General features: G+C 33.8%; 1 protein-coding gene across 8 annotated transcripts in view; it reads left to right on the top strand.

The window, feature by feature from the left end:
- Nucleotides 1–17,554, top strand: part of VPS13C (vacuolar protein sorting 13 homolog C) — a 192,724-nt gene that overhangs the window by 115,067 nt on the left and 60,103 nt on the right. For all 8 annotated transcript variants that reach the window (XR_004030533.1, XR_004030529.1, XR_004030532.1 and 5 more), the window contains 11 exons: nucleotides 1,581–1,693; nucleotides 4,657–4,826; nucleotides 6,147–6,394; nucleotides 8,634–8,863; nucleotides 10,401–10,493; nucleotides 12,779–13,144; nucleotides 13,511–13,597; nucleotides 14,894–15,043; nucleotides 15,209–15,473; nucleotides 16,097–16,257; nucleotides 17,268–17,389. Coding sequence is in view for 3 of the 8 variants with exons in the window: in XM_030814508.1 (XP_030670368.1) it covers nucleotides 1,581–1,693; nucleotides 4,657–4,826; nucleotides 6,147–6,394; nucleotides 8,634–8,863; nucleotides 10,401–10,493; nucleotides 12,779–13,144; nucleotides 13,511–13,597; nucleotides 14,894–15,043; nucleotides 15,209–15,473; nucleotides 16,097–16,257; nucleotides 17,268–17,389 (2,005 nt within the window). In the remaining 5 variants the exon portion in view is untranslated. The remainder of the gene's footprint in view (nucleotides 1–1,580; nucleotides 1,694–4,656; nucleotides 4,827–6,146; nucleotides 6,395–8,633; nucleotides 8,864–10,400; nucleotides 10,494–12,778; nucleotides 13,145–13,510; nucleotides 13,598–14,893; nucleotides 15,044–15,208; nucleotides 15,474–16,096; nucleotides 16,258–17,267; nucleotides 17,390–17,554) is intronic.

Genomic DNA, 17,554 nt, shown 5'->3' with positions numbered 1-17,554 from the left:
GCCCATATAATAAATGGTCCCGGCTGCTGTGCTTTTCTAATGCTCTCATACCATCAGCTGTTATTTCAAATGACAGTAATCGATAAAACTATCAGTTGATATACCATATCAACACTGGTTCTCCTATAGTTAGGCTAGGTGTGTTTTGAAATCACACAAACAAATGACTAGAACAATGTGCGAGGTTTCTGGTTTAAGTGGATAGTTTTAAGTATTGCATAAGCTTGATGAGGTCAACATCTCCCCAGGTGAAGTTTGTGCCACCCTACAGACAAATGCTAGATAAAAAGGCTGTTGTTATAGTTAGACAGGAACTATGTAGAGATGAATAAACTATTAACAGGCAAGCCTTATGTGATTAATGATCTCATTATGTTCAGCCGTGATCACAATCACGTATCTGGTTCTTGCTATATGGACACTGTGTCACTTGGGAAAATTTGTGAATTCAAATGGAAGCTGCAAAGATGATGAAAATTAGAATATAAATTATTTCTCAGAAAAATAGAATTTTCTAACTTGGAGAAGGCTTACGTGGTTAAAGTTATGCAGTATTTGTTTTTCCAGTAACTTGTAAGAACAGACTGTTCTATAGAATGACAAAAAATTAGAGTCAATATTGAAAAATATTATAGAATCAGTCCGTAAGAGTAATTGAAAGCAAGATCTATTCAGTCTGTATGATCTATCTAAAGATGAGGGAAAAGACTAACTTACTTTCTGAAGTCTCATTTGTCTCAAAATTCCAAAGCACCCAGTCCTTTCCCCTGCATCATATGTGAACTCTGTTTGATTTTGCTATTGAGTTATATTCTGTTCTTCTTATGAAGATAACGGCTTGGGTAATATAGGTAATTAAAGATAATGAGGCTGGGCGTGGTAGCTCAAGCCTGTAATCCCAGCACTTTGGGAGGCTGAGGCAGGCCGATCACAAGGTCAGGAGATCGAGACCTCCCTGGCCAACATGGTGAAACCCCATCTCTACTAAAAATACAAAGAAATTAGCCGGTAGTGTTGGCGGGCGCCTGTAGTCCCAGCTACTTGGGAGGCTGAGGCAGGAGAATGGCGTGAACCTGGGAGGCAGAGCTTGCAGTGAGCCGAGATCGCGCCACCGCACTCCAGCCTGGGCAATACAGCAAGACTCCATCTCAAAAAATGAAAAATAAAAAATAAAGTTAGTGAGAGGTGCATTAGGCTAGCAGAGAATCTGTTACTAGCTGTCTAATATAAGGCAAAGTATTGGACTGTTCTGAGTATCTAATTTCATAATGTCTTAAAAATGGCTTGTGGCCAGTTAGGTGTAAGTGCCTTGAAAATTAAGACCCCCTCTTTAAAAAAATTTTTTTAACATAGTCTGCTTGTGCCCCTTTGCACGTATATGCTAAATATATATGGAATAGTCATTGCCATTTTTAAAATTTAACAGTTGGAACGTAATTGCCATTTTTATTAATTGTCTCAGTATGATTTACAGAATCCCAGAAAGCGTCATATAAATTTAGAATAAGAAATTATCTCATATTTAAAAATATTTATAAAATTATGTACCTACTTAAAAGCTTTTAAATTTTCACCATTAGAACAAGAAGATTGGACAGACTCAAAGCTCTCTATGAACCAGACTGTCAGTCTCCAATTTGACTTTCACTTTGAATCTCTTTCCATTATCCTTTATAACAATGATATCAACCAGGTATGTAATATATTTCTGTAATTAGAAATAAGTCCTTAGCTCTTGATAGTCAGTTTTAGAGTGTTGGCTTTTTTTTGTGTGAGACTTCTCATTAAAACATTTAATATGTCTATAAAATTCTATTTGGCCTACAGAATGTGCATTGGTCCTGCCCTCTATCTTCACTTTGTTAGTGTTTCTAATCTTCCAAGGCTAAGGCAAAGTACTCAGGGTTTTATTTCTTTCCAAGTAATATCAGCACCAAAACACATTTTGATTTATTACCAATAGAAGAATTTTATATATGAGTGATTAATTATATGTACAGTTTTATTACATAGCTATATATATATGTATATATAACGACTTAAGAATAATTTAGTAGTGACTTTGGAGCCTTACCTGATTATTTTTGAATTCATGATTATCCTTGATATATAAGCATTACTTGTGTTTCTATTGAATAAATGTTATATGTAGTAGATATGTATTAAGGATACTAATTAAAGAATTGACGAACCAAGGTCTTATGCCATGATGATTTGAACTAAATAATATGTCAGTGGTATTTTAGAGAGATATTTTTTATTATGCTGATATTTCCTTCCAGTAAATATTTTTAATTATATTACGTCATACATTAATACCTATAATACATACAGCATATTTTAATATCCATATTCTGTATTGATTATAGATTCAACAGTGAGCATATACCCTAATTGGGCAGTGAGCAATATACTCAAATGGACATTAACAACAGATACAGATTATGGGTATTATATCTGTTCATGTCCATTTATATGAAATATGTTCATTCATATTTCACTTTATTTACTACAAATTATGCAATATTCATACATTGTTACTATTGAATTTTTGGCTTGTATCTGTCATTTATGCAATGAACTGCCTTATTTTCTAATGTTTAATGCTCGTTACAACATCAGAAAATGACCTTACCGAAAATGAACAGTTAAATTCATTCTTCATTTTACTTGGTACCATCATTCTGCTGGTTCTGCAGTCTTAGAATCTTGATGTCTACTTTTGTTTCATTGTTTGTATACTACACTTCCTTATTCATTGAGATGCTGAGTACTGTCAGGTTTTTCTTTGAATAAATATTTACTTTTTTCTATCAATTCTCACTGCTGCTTTATTTGAAACTCTTCTTACACTTGTAGTACGGCAATGACTTCCTTGTTTGATTTTTTACCTTTCATCCATCCTAGATATTGGCACAACTTCTGTTTCGTAGATGAATCTCATGTAGCCATTTCCGTCTTCCCTTTCCACTAATAAACATTGTGTTATATAATCTGAATTTCATCTTATGGAAAGAAATTCAGTGGCTCCAAATTGTCTGCGTCAGGAAACCGTATCAGTAATCCTATCAGGAAACATTAGTGTGTTGTCATCAGCAGATGTGTCTCAGGTCATTTCTATTAATGATTACAGAATAAAAGTTTGTGAATTATGTCCATTTTCATAAGTTAAAAGCATTCAAAGCTTGCCAGTAATAATGTCATTCTGACCCAATTGCATCAACATACTATCTTGAGTGAGAGCAGGGGTGGAGTTCTAACCAGTGTGCCGATGATTGCACATACCCAGCACCCCTATTATCAATGCCAGGGTCTCTAGTAAGCAATGGTGTTGGATGTTCATCATTTCCCTGAAGGTTTTTGTTGATTGGCTATGTTTTGTTTTTTTTTTAAATCTGGGCATACTGAGAGAATTTGGAATTATATGTTATGGTAGAATAAAGATCGAGATCCATTTTTCTGTACATGAAAATTTAAATATTTAGTTTGGGATTTGAGACTTTGATTAGGCCTCTGTATTTCTTTCTAGTTTTTTCCCTACCATTCTTTAATCGGAGTATCCAAGCCCAATCACCCTGTATCCTATGTCCTCAGAGCATCTTGAATTGTTTGTTCATGTTTTTTTTTCTTCATGTAGAGTGTCTTCTGCCACCCTCTTAGCCTGTCTGATGCCACTCAGCCTCTGAGGCTCTATTAAGTTCTCACCTTCTTCATGAATTTTCCCCAGCCATAATGATCTCTTCAACCTCGCTGAGCTTTTAACCTAACCACTAAATGGCTTTTGTGAAATGTGAGAAGATATAAATGTGAATGAATAAAATACTGTATGTCACAAAATATTTAATCATTTACAACTAATAGCATCTTCTTATGATGTTCCTTTTAGTGTATTTCTATTTTGTTTCCTCAAGGAATTAGGGTATATGCTCACTCACATCATCTACCATGCCTTACTCTTTCTTGTAAACCTCATAAATCTTATCACTGTTTTTTAACGGAAGAGCTCATTAAATATTTATTATTAGAGGCCAGGCGCAGTGGCTTATGCCTGTAATCCTAGCACTTTGGGAGGCTGAGGTGGGCGGATCATGAGGTCAGTAGTTGAAGATCAGCTTGGCCAAGATGGTGAAACCCCATCTCTACTAAAAATACAAAAAAAAAAATTAGCTGGGCCTGGTGGTGGGCGCCTGTAATCCCAGCTACTCGAGAGGCTGAGGCGGAGAATTGCTTAAACGCAGGAGGTGGAGGATGCAGTGACCCGAGATCGCGCCACTGCACTCCAGCCTGGGCGACAGAGCGAAACTCCATCTCAAAAAAAAAAAAAAAAAAAAAAAGAAAAAATTTATTAGTTAGATTAATTGATTAATTGACAGAACTCTTTCCTAATTATTTTTTTTTGCATTAAACTGTAAATCAGATAAATTTTTCTATACTAATCATTGTTGAATACTCACACATATATGTATTTATTTGTATGTACAGGTATACTCACAAACATGCGTTTTATTCTCTGTTCCATTCAGATGTTTTAGCACTCATACTTTTAAAATTCATGAGATCAGTTTGCCTTTAAGCTTTGAATTAAGTAATATGTTTAAAAGTAATTATATAATATTTAAAGATAATTGATTCTTTTGCTTGAAAAATGTACCATAGGAATCTGGAGTTGCATTTCATAATGACAGTTTCCAGCTTGGTGAACTCAGACTACATCTTATGGCCTCCTCAGGGAAGATGTTTAAGGATGGCTCAATGAATGTCACCGTTAAACTTAAGACATGCACCCTTGATGATCTCAGAGAAGGAATTGAGAGAGCAACATCGAGGTTTGTCAGCTCTGAATTTGCTATACATGGCTGCCAGGCATTGCTAGGCTAGGGATCATCAAAAAAAGATCTCTGCCTTTTGGTCATACTTCCTGATTTGAATTGCATTAAGAAGTAGTGCTAATAGCAGATTTAGCTGCTTTAAAGGTTAAGTTAAAGGGAAGTTTAATAATAAAATGGAGTAACATCTTTAGAATGGGAACTAAGAGAAAATGAGTTTTAATAGTTAAATCCACATGGGGTGATATATTTGGTGATATATTTTTCTAAATTCTTCCCAGTAGGCAGAATTTTGTTTTAAAAAGCCTTCAAGCTATGGATTTTTCCTTCGTCATGTTTATTTTGATCATGTCTTTTTAAAACAGTTATGCAAAATTTCTTTCAGAGTTTTAATAGAAATAGAATCTCTAGCGCATTCACATCATCAAGCCATTTTTGAAAGGGTGACTTATATTAGTTCATTCTAAAGTGGGAAATATGTAATTTTCAATAGCCTAATTATGTTTTTATTTTCTTTCTCAGGTAATGAGACATAATATTTTGTATCTGATTTTTTTGTTGTTGTTTTTGAGAAAAACTATGTTGCTACTTAAACTTGGACTCCATTGAATACATATGGGATACTTGTGAGCCCTTTGTTTTTCTGAGAGATGAATAAATGAGGAAAGAGTGCTGTCATGCACCCAGCTTTTCTAGTTTGCAAATTTTGTGTCTGGAGTAGCTGTCCACAGCTCTTCAGGCAAGGGTGATAAATGCTATCATCTGTTAGGTAGCCGGCTTTTTCCAGTTCATGGGAGGGCGTAGGGGAACTGTAGTTGAGCACACTTGATAAACACTTGATGATTTGAGTTGTATTGAATACTTTCGGACTCAAAATTTTCATAGGATGATCTTTGAAGATAAATTCCTTCAGGGAGGTTTTATTTCATAAATAATATTAAAAGGCTGCCTTATATTTTGTGTGACTACACTGATGTGTTTTGTTAATTGCCCAAATTCCTTTCTGGCCATTATTGGTTTGTTTCTTTAGTATTGCGTTATAATGTAATACTCAAAAATTGCATTATAATGCAATAACGTACAGAATTGCATTATAAGTATAAAATATTCAGTAATTGCTCAATAACATATATCTTGCTTTGGAGATGAGTAGTCTTGTTTACTAATGGATAAATTAGATTCTAGTTAATGTTGACCTGTTTTCTATACAGATTAGAAACTGAAAGGTGAAAGAAAGATTATTGAGGCATATAGGAAATTCTTCATCTTTTTTATTGTTGTAGCAAGAATAAAATAATGAATAGAATATTTTTTTTTCAGAATGATTGACAGAAAGAATGACCAAGATAACAACAGTTCTATGATTGATATAAGTTACAAACAAGACAAAAATGGAAGTCAAATTGATGCTGTTCTTGACAAGCTGTATGTATGTGCCAGTGTGGAATTTCTGATGACTGTGGCAGATTTCTTTATCAAAGCTGCGCCTCAGAGTCCAGAAAATGTGGCAAAAGAAACACAGATTTTATCAAGACAGACTGCCACAGGGAAGGTCAAGATAGAGAAAGGTTAGCAGAATTTATCTGTCATAGATGACAACTTGTATATTTTGACAAGAATTAATAACCAGAAAAAAGAGAAATGAAGAATTTAAGAATGTAAAATTAGTCTTTTAGATTTAAACATATTCTATATAAAAACTTTAGCTTTTTAGTTTTTTTAGAACATTTTAAGAAATGTTTTAAAATGAAAGCATTTTAAAGAGAGAGGTACAGTAGACATTGGACCAATGGCCAGGAAACTCCGCTGGTTCCAACTGTGCCATGAACATTTCTTTACTTATCCAGAAATGAAGTTAATTTAGGTCAGTGGTTAGTGGCCTGTTTTATAGGTGGGGAATCTTATTCAAAGAAAACATGTTGAGAATTCTAGCACATTGAAGAACAGTTGAAAATATTAAAGCAGAACATGGGGACTTTGGCGGACCCAGCAGGACTTCCCTGGATGTCGCTTTAACTCCTTAAACTCTGTGGAAGAGTTTGCAAATGTCTCGTCTAGGTGTATGCTGAAGCCACTTTCAGCTCTATACTTCTTTTATTCCAGCATTATCCAGTAGATCAGTGATTTTCTTTCCCTTTTTTTCTTTCCTTTTCTTTCCTTTTCTCTCCTCCCGTCTTCTCTCCTCTCTCCTCCTCTCTCCTTTTTTTTAAAATTTTTTTTATATTTTTAAAATTTTTTTGAGATGAGCTCTCACTGTATCACCCAGGCTGGAGTGCAGTGGTGTAATCTTAGCTTGCTGTAATTTTCACCTCTTAAGGTGGGCTCAAGCAGTTCTCCCACCTCAGCCTCCTGAGTAGCTTGGGTCCATAGTTGTGCACCACCACACCTGGTATTTTTTGATTTTTCGGTAGACATGGGGCTTCGCCATGTTGCCCAGGCTGGTTTCAAACTCCTAGGCTCAAGCAATCCACCCGCCTCTGCCTCCCCAAGTGCTCTGGATTACACCTTGCCCCTGCCAGATCAGTGACTTTTCTATGTTAAATTATAAATGTTTAAGGTCGGATATTTTTCTCTCTAATGTATAACCTAGATTGGAAAACTAATATGTCCTGGTAAGAATGCTATTTTTAAAATTTACCTTTAATGTTTTTTAAATAGTGATTATATCTGATACCACTATATTTATATATGCATTGAATATATTTATAGTATAGATTATATGACATCGACTATGGACTTTTGAGTGAAATTGAAAGAAACAGCTAATAATAATCTATTTTATGAGGGTCTCTTTTCTTCTTCCTGATATTCTTCTTTCCAGTTTTCCCCTTCATGCCCCTGCAATATAATATATACTTATGTGAGTGTACATGCACATTCTTTAATTCTGATAAAAAGAACTTCAAAACAGGATTATTCTTTTTTTTTATTATTATTATACTTTAAGTTTTAGGGTACATGTGCACAGCGTGCAGGTTTGTTACATATGTATACCTGTGCCATGTTGGTGTGCTGCACCCATTAACTCGTCATTTAGCATTAGGTATATCTCCTAATGCTATCCCTCCCCACTCCCCCCACTCCACAAGAGTCCCCGGTGTGTGTTGTTCCTCTTCCTGTGTCCATGTGTTCTCATTGTTCATTTCCCACCTATGAGTGAGAACATGTGGTGTTTGGTTTTTTGTCCTTGCGATAGTTTGCTGAGAATGATGGTTTCCAGTTTCATCCATGTCCCTACGAAGGACATGAATTCATCATTTTTTATGGCTGCATAGTATTCCGTGGTGTATATGTGCCACATTTTCTTAATCCAGTCTATCATTGTTGGACATTTGGGTTGGTTCCAAGTCTTTGCTATTGTGAATAGTGCCACAGTAAACATATGTGTGCATGTGTCTTTATAGCAGCATGATTTATAGTCCTTTGGGTATATACCCAGTAATGGGATGGCTGGGTCAAATGGTATTTCTAGTTCTAGACCCCTGAGGAATTGCCACACTGACTTCCACAATGGTTGAACTAGTTTACAGTCCCACCAACGTGTAAAAGTGTAAAGCAGGATTATTCTTGCTAGGTCAAAGTGGTAATGGTATTCTTGGGACAGGGATCAGATTGCCTTATCTTGCTCAATCTGCATTTGTTAATAATCATTTAATGATTAGTGTTAATCAACCAATTAATATTGTCAGTTTCACCATATCTGTTATAGAAAAACATTGAGAAAAACTTAACCACTTGTAGATAACATGTAGTCAAATGAAAAGACTTACCTTAAACCTTTCTGGTTCCTGTTGTTTGTTTCTTCAGATGACTCTGTTAGACCAAATACGACTTTAAAGGCCATGATCACAGATCCAGAAGTGGTATTTGTTGCCAGCCTGACAAAGGCTGATGCGCCTGCTCTGACAGCCTCGTTTCAGTGTAACCTTTCTCTGTCAACATCCAAACTCGAACAGATGATGGAAGCTTCTGTGAGAGATCTAAAAGTGCTCGCTTGCCCTTTTCTCAGAGAAAAGAGAGGGAAAAACATTACCACGGTAAGAATTACCTTGTGTCCTAATCTTGGGTTGAAGAATGGCAGAAACGGTTGATTCGTAGAATCCTAGAATATGAGAGCTTTGCAGGTACTTTAGAGATTATTTATTGTGAACTTGGGGTTTTACATATAAAGATATTGAATTCCAAAGATGTTAAATGACTTAGCCATGGCTGCTAGTAACAGAACTAGGGACTAACTACCTCCAGAATGGTTTTATTTTCATTATACCATCTGCTGTTGAGTAGTGTTTGAATTTTAGTACAAATTAATACTCTTTTTCAACTGTTTCTTTTGTTTACCATAGTATACCTAATTAATTAATGAATGAATATTTAGGCTTAGAATGGAAAAAATTAAATTGGAGTCACCTCGCCAAAAGCGATGGTGTTCTGCTGTTATTAAAAGTGAATGTCAGTTATGTTTTCACATTATTTTGAAACATATGATTTTAGTCAGTAATTACCACACCAATTATTTTCTAGTATTGATAATTTTATGGTAAGAGAATCATTATATTATGTAACTAATTTGCAGTGGTATTTTAAATGTAAAAAATTTGTGGACAAAGTGACTTGCATAAAGAAAGTATGAAGTCTATACTTTATCATGAAATACTCTTTGACAGGATCATCTTTATACATGTCACCAAAAGCTTATATCAATTAGCTCTTCCTAATTCTTTCTCTTTTAGAGACAAGGGTCTCACTCCATCACCCAGCCTGTAGTGCAGTAATGCCATCTTAGCTCACTACAGCCTCAAACATACTGGGCTCAAATAATCCTTCTGCCTCAGCCTCCTAAGTAGCTAGGACTACTAGCCAGCTAGTTTTTTTTTTTTTAATTAATTTTTTGTAGAGAAGGGGTCTTGCTATATTGTGCAGGCTGGTCTTGAACTCCTGGCCTCAAGCAATCCTCCTACCTTGGCCTCCCAAAGTGCCGGGATTATGGGTATGCACCACCATACCTGGCCTCATCCTATTTTTTAAGAAATGGCAATTATGCCATACTAATTGCTCCATTCAGTTCAGGTACAAGCCTATTTATTCGTTTCTTTAATGATATATAAGAATATAGGCTTCACAATTTGAAGAATTGACTTTTATTCTAATAAAGGCCTTACATAATATTTCAGACTGACCTGTCAAGCATCTGGGAACTGTTTACTTACCTACCTTACCACAGTCTTTAGCTCACTTTTATAGGTATTTCCAAGGTATATTTTATAGAGGCCATCATTTAAAAACTATTTTAGCAGAACGAAACATTTTAAACAGTAAATCTGCTTTATTACGTAAGGATTTGGCATGATGAAGTTCATCAGAACTGCTTAAAGTGATTTTCCAGTGTTCACAGATTTCTCATAGTTCAGAAGAGTCTTCACAACAGAGTCTCAGCTAATTTATTTTTGCTTTTTTGCTTTTAGTATAATAGGCTGTAGCTAAAGATCCCAAGTTAAGTAAGACATGGTTCTTGTAAGTGTGTGTTATGTATATGATGGATCTATGGAAATGTGAATTTCATTTATCTGTTTATAGGTCTTGCAGCCCTGTTCTTTATTTATGGAAAAATGTACGTGGGCTTCAGGAAAACAAAATATAAATATTATGGTTAAAGAATTTATAATTAAGGTTAGTACTTACCATATTCTTTGAGTGAAAATTCTTATTTTTCTTCATAACATTGCATATTTGCAGTTGAGACAGGATCTTTTGATGTCTCTCATAACTCAAGCATTATGCTAGTCACATATTCAGTAATCAGTAACTTCTAACATTAAAGTATATTTTTCTTTAATGCAAATGTTTGTTTCTATTTTCTGTAAAAGAGTACTTTTTAATATCTACAAATGATGGGGGTAGTTTTTCTCTATTCTATTTGCATGCGTGTGTTGGGGAGGTTGAGTTGGAGGAGGGAAGAAATGGGGTGGGAAGAGAAGGGAAGAAAGGATGGAGAGAAGAGGTTGTTATTACTTTATTTGTAATAAGTTCTTTTTAGGCTTTTATTTGATGTATAAGCTGAGTTTAATAACTATGATTTGGCTTCAAATATTTATAATGACAGATGTACACTAGAAATAATTATTAGAGTTTACTGTTTTATTCTCTACATTTAAAGTATTGAAAAACAATAATTGTTTTCCAAGGCGTTCAGGTTCTTTAAGTATGACCTCGTGCCCAGTCACGAATAGAAGATATAGAATACTTTCTGCAATCTATTTCTCTGTTTGCACAAAGGATACAAAAATGAGTCCTTTTTTGGTTAATTGCTTAATTTTTGGTTAATTGGTTAATGCCAATAATGGTAGTAGCTTTACTTATATAGGTCCGTGACCAGTAGTGATTGAACTAAGGCTCAAACTCATTTCATTTGAAGTACCATGTAAATATCAATTTAGTTTTTTCTCAGTATTTTAAAATACTGGATATTCTTAGAATGTATATTGTTAATGGATTTACTTTTAAAAATATATAAAGTAGTAAATGAGGGGAAAACTCCTCGAATTTGCAAGTATTTTAAGGCACTAGGTTAGGTGCTGGTGAGACTTTACATTCTTTGTATATAAATTTGTGATTGATTCAACAAACATTTTTGAGCTTTTACTGTGTATTAAAAAAATGTCCTTTACAAGGCATTGGGGATATGTAGCCCCTGCTGTCAAAAAACTTAATGACATATGCGGGAGAAAGAAAGAAATCAGTGATTACAGCTTTCAGTGCTAGAGGCATGGCCAAGATTCAGTTGGGAGCACAGGCATGGGGCCTTTAATTCAGACCAGGACATCAGGGAAAGCTATGTAGAAGCAGGACTATTTGATTTGAGTTATGAAGGGAGATTAAATAGATGGGAAGCATCGAAATGTTTATCCAGACAGAGCTGATAATATGCACAAAGGCAGAGGTGTGAAAAAATCCTTTAAGACTTAGAGGGGTGGTCACATATGGCTGGAGAGAATGGTGTGGTGGAGTTGTAAGACTGGAAGCATTAATTATAAGTGACATTAATAAGACAAGGAAAAAAAGTTGACAAGTAAGTTAGGAAAGCAGTACATACTAGATCCTGCTTTCGATGATATAATTATATCGCTTTACATTTTAAGTAAGGATTGTGAGAAGTGAACAATAAAGGAATACGGTTAACTTATTTAACCTAGCATTTCTCAAACTTTGGGAGAATCCTGGCTAGCTGGTTGAATAGGCACTAGCCCACAAAGAGCTTTGCACATTAAGCTAAAGAGTGTTTGCATTTTATCTTGTGGGATAAAAACATTATGGGAAGTTGATGAAGATTTTAAACATAAGAATGACATACTCAGATTTGGTTTGTAGAAAAATTATGCTAGTGGCAGTGTGGAGGGTAGGCTGAGAGGGCGTTGGACATAGAAGATATCATCAGTGTAGAACTAAGGCACAGTAATAGCAAGTGAGGGAAGTGAGCAAAGAAAGGCACTATCCAAAGATAATAAGAGGTAGGACTTGCAGATCTTGGGGTAAGTCAAAGGAGAGCTGTGATTTTGAGTCTTCCAGTTTTAATAAGGCAAATGTTTTTAAATGAAGAATATGTTTACATTTCTATACTTGTCTATTCACATAACACTGTTTTGCTCTGAATTGATCAGCTTAACTTTAGATTTTGACTACTGACATATAACATTAGTTATTTAATTCCAGATAAACTGAGTAGAAGTCAGTGTTGCATGATTACTTGGCTTGACACATAATTTTGTATTCTCTCTTGTTTTTCTTGGTTACGAATTGGTTCAAAATTTAAATTAGTTACTTTAATTTAAAATTAAAATTTGTTTAATTTAAAAATGTCACTTATAATTAACGTACGTCACTTAAAATCATGTATGTATATATTCTTATCTGGGAAAGAATTTATTATAAATATTTTTCTGCTTTCTTTTTTAAAGATTTCACCCATAATTCTTAATACTGTGTTGACAATCATGGCTGCATTATCTCCAAAAACAAAAGAAGATGAATCCAAAGATACATCTAAGGAAATGGAAAATCTTTGGGGTATCAAATCAATTAATGATTATAACACTTGGTTTCTTGGTGTTGACACGGCAACAGAAGTAACGGAAAGTTTCAAAGACATTGAACATTCATTGATAGAGGAAAATTGTGGTGTTGTTGTAGAATCCATTCAAGTTACCTTAGAATGTGGCCTTGGACATCGAACTGTACCTTTATTATTGGCAGAGTCTAAGTTTTCAGGAAATATTAAAAATTGGACTTCTCTAATGGCTGCTGCTGCTGACGTGACACTACAGGTATGGCCACATCACTTAATACCTTCAGAGACAACATCTTGAAAGTGCAATTTTGGAATTAAGATATACACTTTTCTTGTTTGTGCATGGCCACCATGAGTACATACGTGAATAGATACTGTATTCTGACATTTAATTTGTCGATGTATTGTTTTTTGATAATTATTTTTTAAAGATTGATTTGCTAAATAATTTATGAAAATAGAGTAAGAGAGTAAAGGAAAATACACTCTATATATTGTTAGATGGGTTTTGAAAATGGCTAATGATATATAACGTTAATTACTTAATAGTTTTCCTATTGGTTACAGAAATATGTAATTAAAGCCAGAGGACTGTCTTGTAATTTTGTGTGTATCTTTCCAGGTGCACTATTACAATGAGATCCATGCTGTCTGGGAGCCACTGATTGAGAGAGTGGAGGGGAAGAGACAATGGAATTTAAGGCTTGATGTGAGGAAATCTTAAAATATCTTTGGATAGAATGATACTATGCATATTCATTCATAGTTTTTATTTCAGTGATTCTTAAGATGTGGTCTAGGATCCTTGAAGCCCTTTTAAGGGCTCTGTCCATGAGATCAGAACTCTTTTCATATATCATTTTCATTCTCATTCTCTCACGAGTGTATAGTGGAGTTTTCCAGAGACTACATGAATGTGATATTGCAACAGATTGAATGCAGAACAGAAATGAGAATTTATCTGTCTTACCTTAAGGCAGGCAGTAAAGAGATATGCGTATGTTCCTCTTCTCACTGTATTTTTAAAATAGTTATTTTTGATTAAAAGTGTTATTTATATTAGCATGTAATTTTTATTTTTAAATGAATTTTTAATTTTTTCAGTTTTAATTGTTAATAGAGTACATATTGGTAGATACAACATAAATGAAGCTCTTTAGTATACTCAGTGATTTTTAAGGATGAGACCAGAATATTTGAGAATTGTTAATGAACTCTTATGTGTTATCTTTTTATGTTATTTTTTGAGAACACCTCAGAAACCTAGATACTGGAGCACATTTTTCTTGATTAAAAGGAAGTTGAGTCATATATTGTTAAGAAATTGTCATAGCATACTTCTTTGGGGCAGCCTTACTAAGGAGTCAGGCACTGAAACTGACTCCACTTATTCTTTTGTTAAAGATAAGTCACTTAACCTGTGTTCCAATTTCCTGTCAATAAAGAAGTAATATTTTTCTGACTTGCCTTTCTCTGGCATAGGGAGGATAACAAAGAATGTTTTACAAGGCTTTTGAAATACTACTAGAGCAAAAGCTGATGGAATCTGACGGCTAGTTAAGTGTTTATTATATTAATATTACTTATTTGAAGGTGTTACTGGTTTAAAAAATAGAAGGAAAGAAACATTTCCAGATGGCACCTCTACTAGGGATCAATTTAGACTTCAGGGTCCTCTTAGATTGCTCGTCAACATATAATCACCAGTTGGGTGACACTGAATAAATAGCTATGCTCTGAGGAATGCATAAGAGACAAATATTGTAGCTGGCTTTGAGTAATTTCATGGCATAATTCTAAACTTTTCCCCATGCTTGGACTATACCCTGAAAGAATGAATGCTGATCTCCATGAAATCAAAGTGAAGCATGGTATATTTTTGAAAATAAGACTTTTGCGAAGCATTACTGTAAAGTGATCAGTTTAGGAGAACTGAACTCCAGCATTTTTATTTTATTATCAACTGGCTAATAATTTAAATTTGCTATGTTATTTTTCTTCATAGGTAAAGAAGAACCCAGTTCAGGATAAAAGTTTGCTGCCAGGAGATGATTTTATTCCTGAGCCACAAATGGCAATTCATATTTCTTCAGGAAATACAATGAATATAACAATATCCAAAAGTTGTCTTAATGTTTTCAACAATTTAGCAAAAGTATGTCTGAATCTTGCTTAGAATATTTCAAGTGGAATTTTAAAATGAAACATATAGTATTTTTGTCATCAAAATTAGTTTCCAAAAAATGTGTAATTATGGTATAGGTTTTGGAAAGAATGTATGTTTTTCAAAATTTTACTGTGATGATATGTTCCTTTTCAGGGTTTTTCAGAGGGCACTGCTTCTACTTTTGACTACTCTTTGAAGGACAGAGCTCCTTTTACAGTAAAAAATGCTGTAGGTATTCCCATTAAGGTGAAGCCCAATTGTAATCTCAGAGTAATGGGCTTCCCTGAGAGAAGTGATATTTTTGATGTTGATGCTGGCCAGAATTTGGAACTGGAATATGCCAGCATCGTACCTTCAAGTCAAGGGAACTTATCTATATTGAGCCGTCAAGAAAGCTCCTTCTTCACTCTGACCATTGGTAGGCTATATTTGTTTTCCTTAAGGGTATCTTAGCAGTTGTTGGTGTGGGCTTATTTTTGATAAAATGTGAAAAAACGTTTTGCTGCAGATATCTGGAGATACAACATTTGAAACATATAATTGCTAACCTCTTGTTTCTTGTTTTCTAAACTTGAGAAAATTAAACTTTATTGATTTAAGAAATACTTTACAAAACTAGATTATTTTTGTGCCCTTAAATAATGTGTATGTTATATAATATGCATAATATTGTATATATAATGTGTTTTTTAAAAAGATAGGAGTTTAATGAGGAGAGAAAATAGCTATATTCAGAAGTCTTACAGTATTGGCACTGTGACAAAGAAAAAGATTGTTGCTATATGATTGAGAGAATAAGAAATAAGTTGGATTTTGTTTTTATATTCAAAACCTCAAGAAAAATTGTTTTCGGCCAAAAATTTTATAACAGTAACTGGTCTTCCTTTTAAGTTTATGTCTAAGAAAAGCAATTTGTGGTGATCATTTCTAGTGATGAGGAAAAATACTCGTCATTATTTTGAGGTACTAATGATTATTCTGTCATAGAGAAACATTGGCAAATTAATATTTGGAATTCTTTTCACTTATGCACTGCCTTAGTACCTCATGCATATACAGAAGTTGCAAATATCCCTGTGGCCAGACCTGGACGGCGATTGTATAATGTCCGGAATCCCAATGCCAGTCATTCTGACTCTGTCTTGGTACAAATTGATGCGACTGAAGGGAATAAAGTAATTACCCTTCGCTCTCCTCTACAGGTAATACTTCAAAGTGAATTGTATCCCTTTCAGTGTATCAAGAAATATTAAATCATTTAGCTGAATATAGGAATACAGTAAAACTTCATTAGGTCAATTCTGATTATTCAGAAATAAATAGTAAACAGAAATGGCCTCTATTTACTGTCCAGCTTGCTTTGGTAATATTTATTTTAAATGTCTATAGTTTTGTTTACTTAAAGCTCATTTTTGTTGTCTATCTTTTAAGACAAATGTAAAATCAATAAAGCTTTTTTGGTATATTCCTTTAAATATTCAGGACCGAGTATTATTGTAATTGTAGTTAGGAAACATTCCATTCTCTTTGTATGTCACTTGGATTATATTTTTCAAGTATGTATGAAGGCATATTGGAATGATCTATCCCTCTGAAAAACATTTTAGCATCTTAATCTGTGTAAATATTTTTTCTACTTTTAAGGTTTTATCCAACATTTTTCTTTTTCTGTGTATTACTACAGGTTTCAGCATATGGTCAACAAAAGAACATTTTTTTTCCTACCTGTAACATCAGATAAAAATGAAAAGGTTTCAAACTTTGGACATTGTTATCTTATAGTTTGTTATTTGCTCCAGTGCATAACAGACTGTTGTCAAGAAAAGAATTGTACTATTTTTCTCATGATTTTTTGCTATCCATTTCTGTATAGTTATTATGTATGATGCATTGAGAAAAGATTGTCATGGAGAAAAAATGGCTTAAATCTTCAGAGAATAATAAATATTTGAAAGATAATATAGACTAATACTAAACATAAGCTTATAATATATGGAGCATTTGAATATCTTAGTTTTCAACTGCCACTTAAACATTAAGTTTAATATATGTAGCACTTAAATACCCTAAAATTTTTCAATTGCCAATAGAAATATCTTCCAATATTGAGTTTGAAATTTTTTAGACCTAAAAGGATTGTTTGTGGCTCTCATTTTTTCTTTCGAACTTACATATCTTTTAAAAAACTTGTATTTTTTTTTTTGTCCAACAGATCAAAAACCATTTCTCCATTGCATTTATCATCTATAAATTTGTTAAGAATGTTAAGCTATTGGAGCGCATTGGGATAGCCAGACCTGAAGAGGAGTTCCATGTTCCTTTAGATTCATATAGGTAGATACTTCTTAAATGTATTAAAGTTTAAATGTATTGAGTTGAGGATTTATATTCTGGAAAATAACTTCATATTTTTATTAAGTAAAGATCGGTAAAAGCCAGTTTTAAGACATAATTTAGTCTTCCATTGAGAAATACATTTATATTATTGAATTTATCAGG

This window comes from Nomascus leucogenys, chromosome 6 (assembly GCF_006542625.1).
Source record: "Nomascus leucogenys isolate Asia chromosome 6, Asia_NLE_v1, whole genome shotgun sequence".
NCBI lineage: Eukaryota > Metazoa > Chordata > Mammalia > Primates > Hylobatidae > Nomascus > Nomascus leucogenys.
This window is presented reverse-complemented; position numbering and strand designations above follow the sequence as displayed.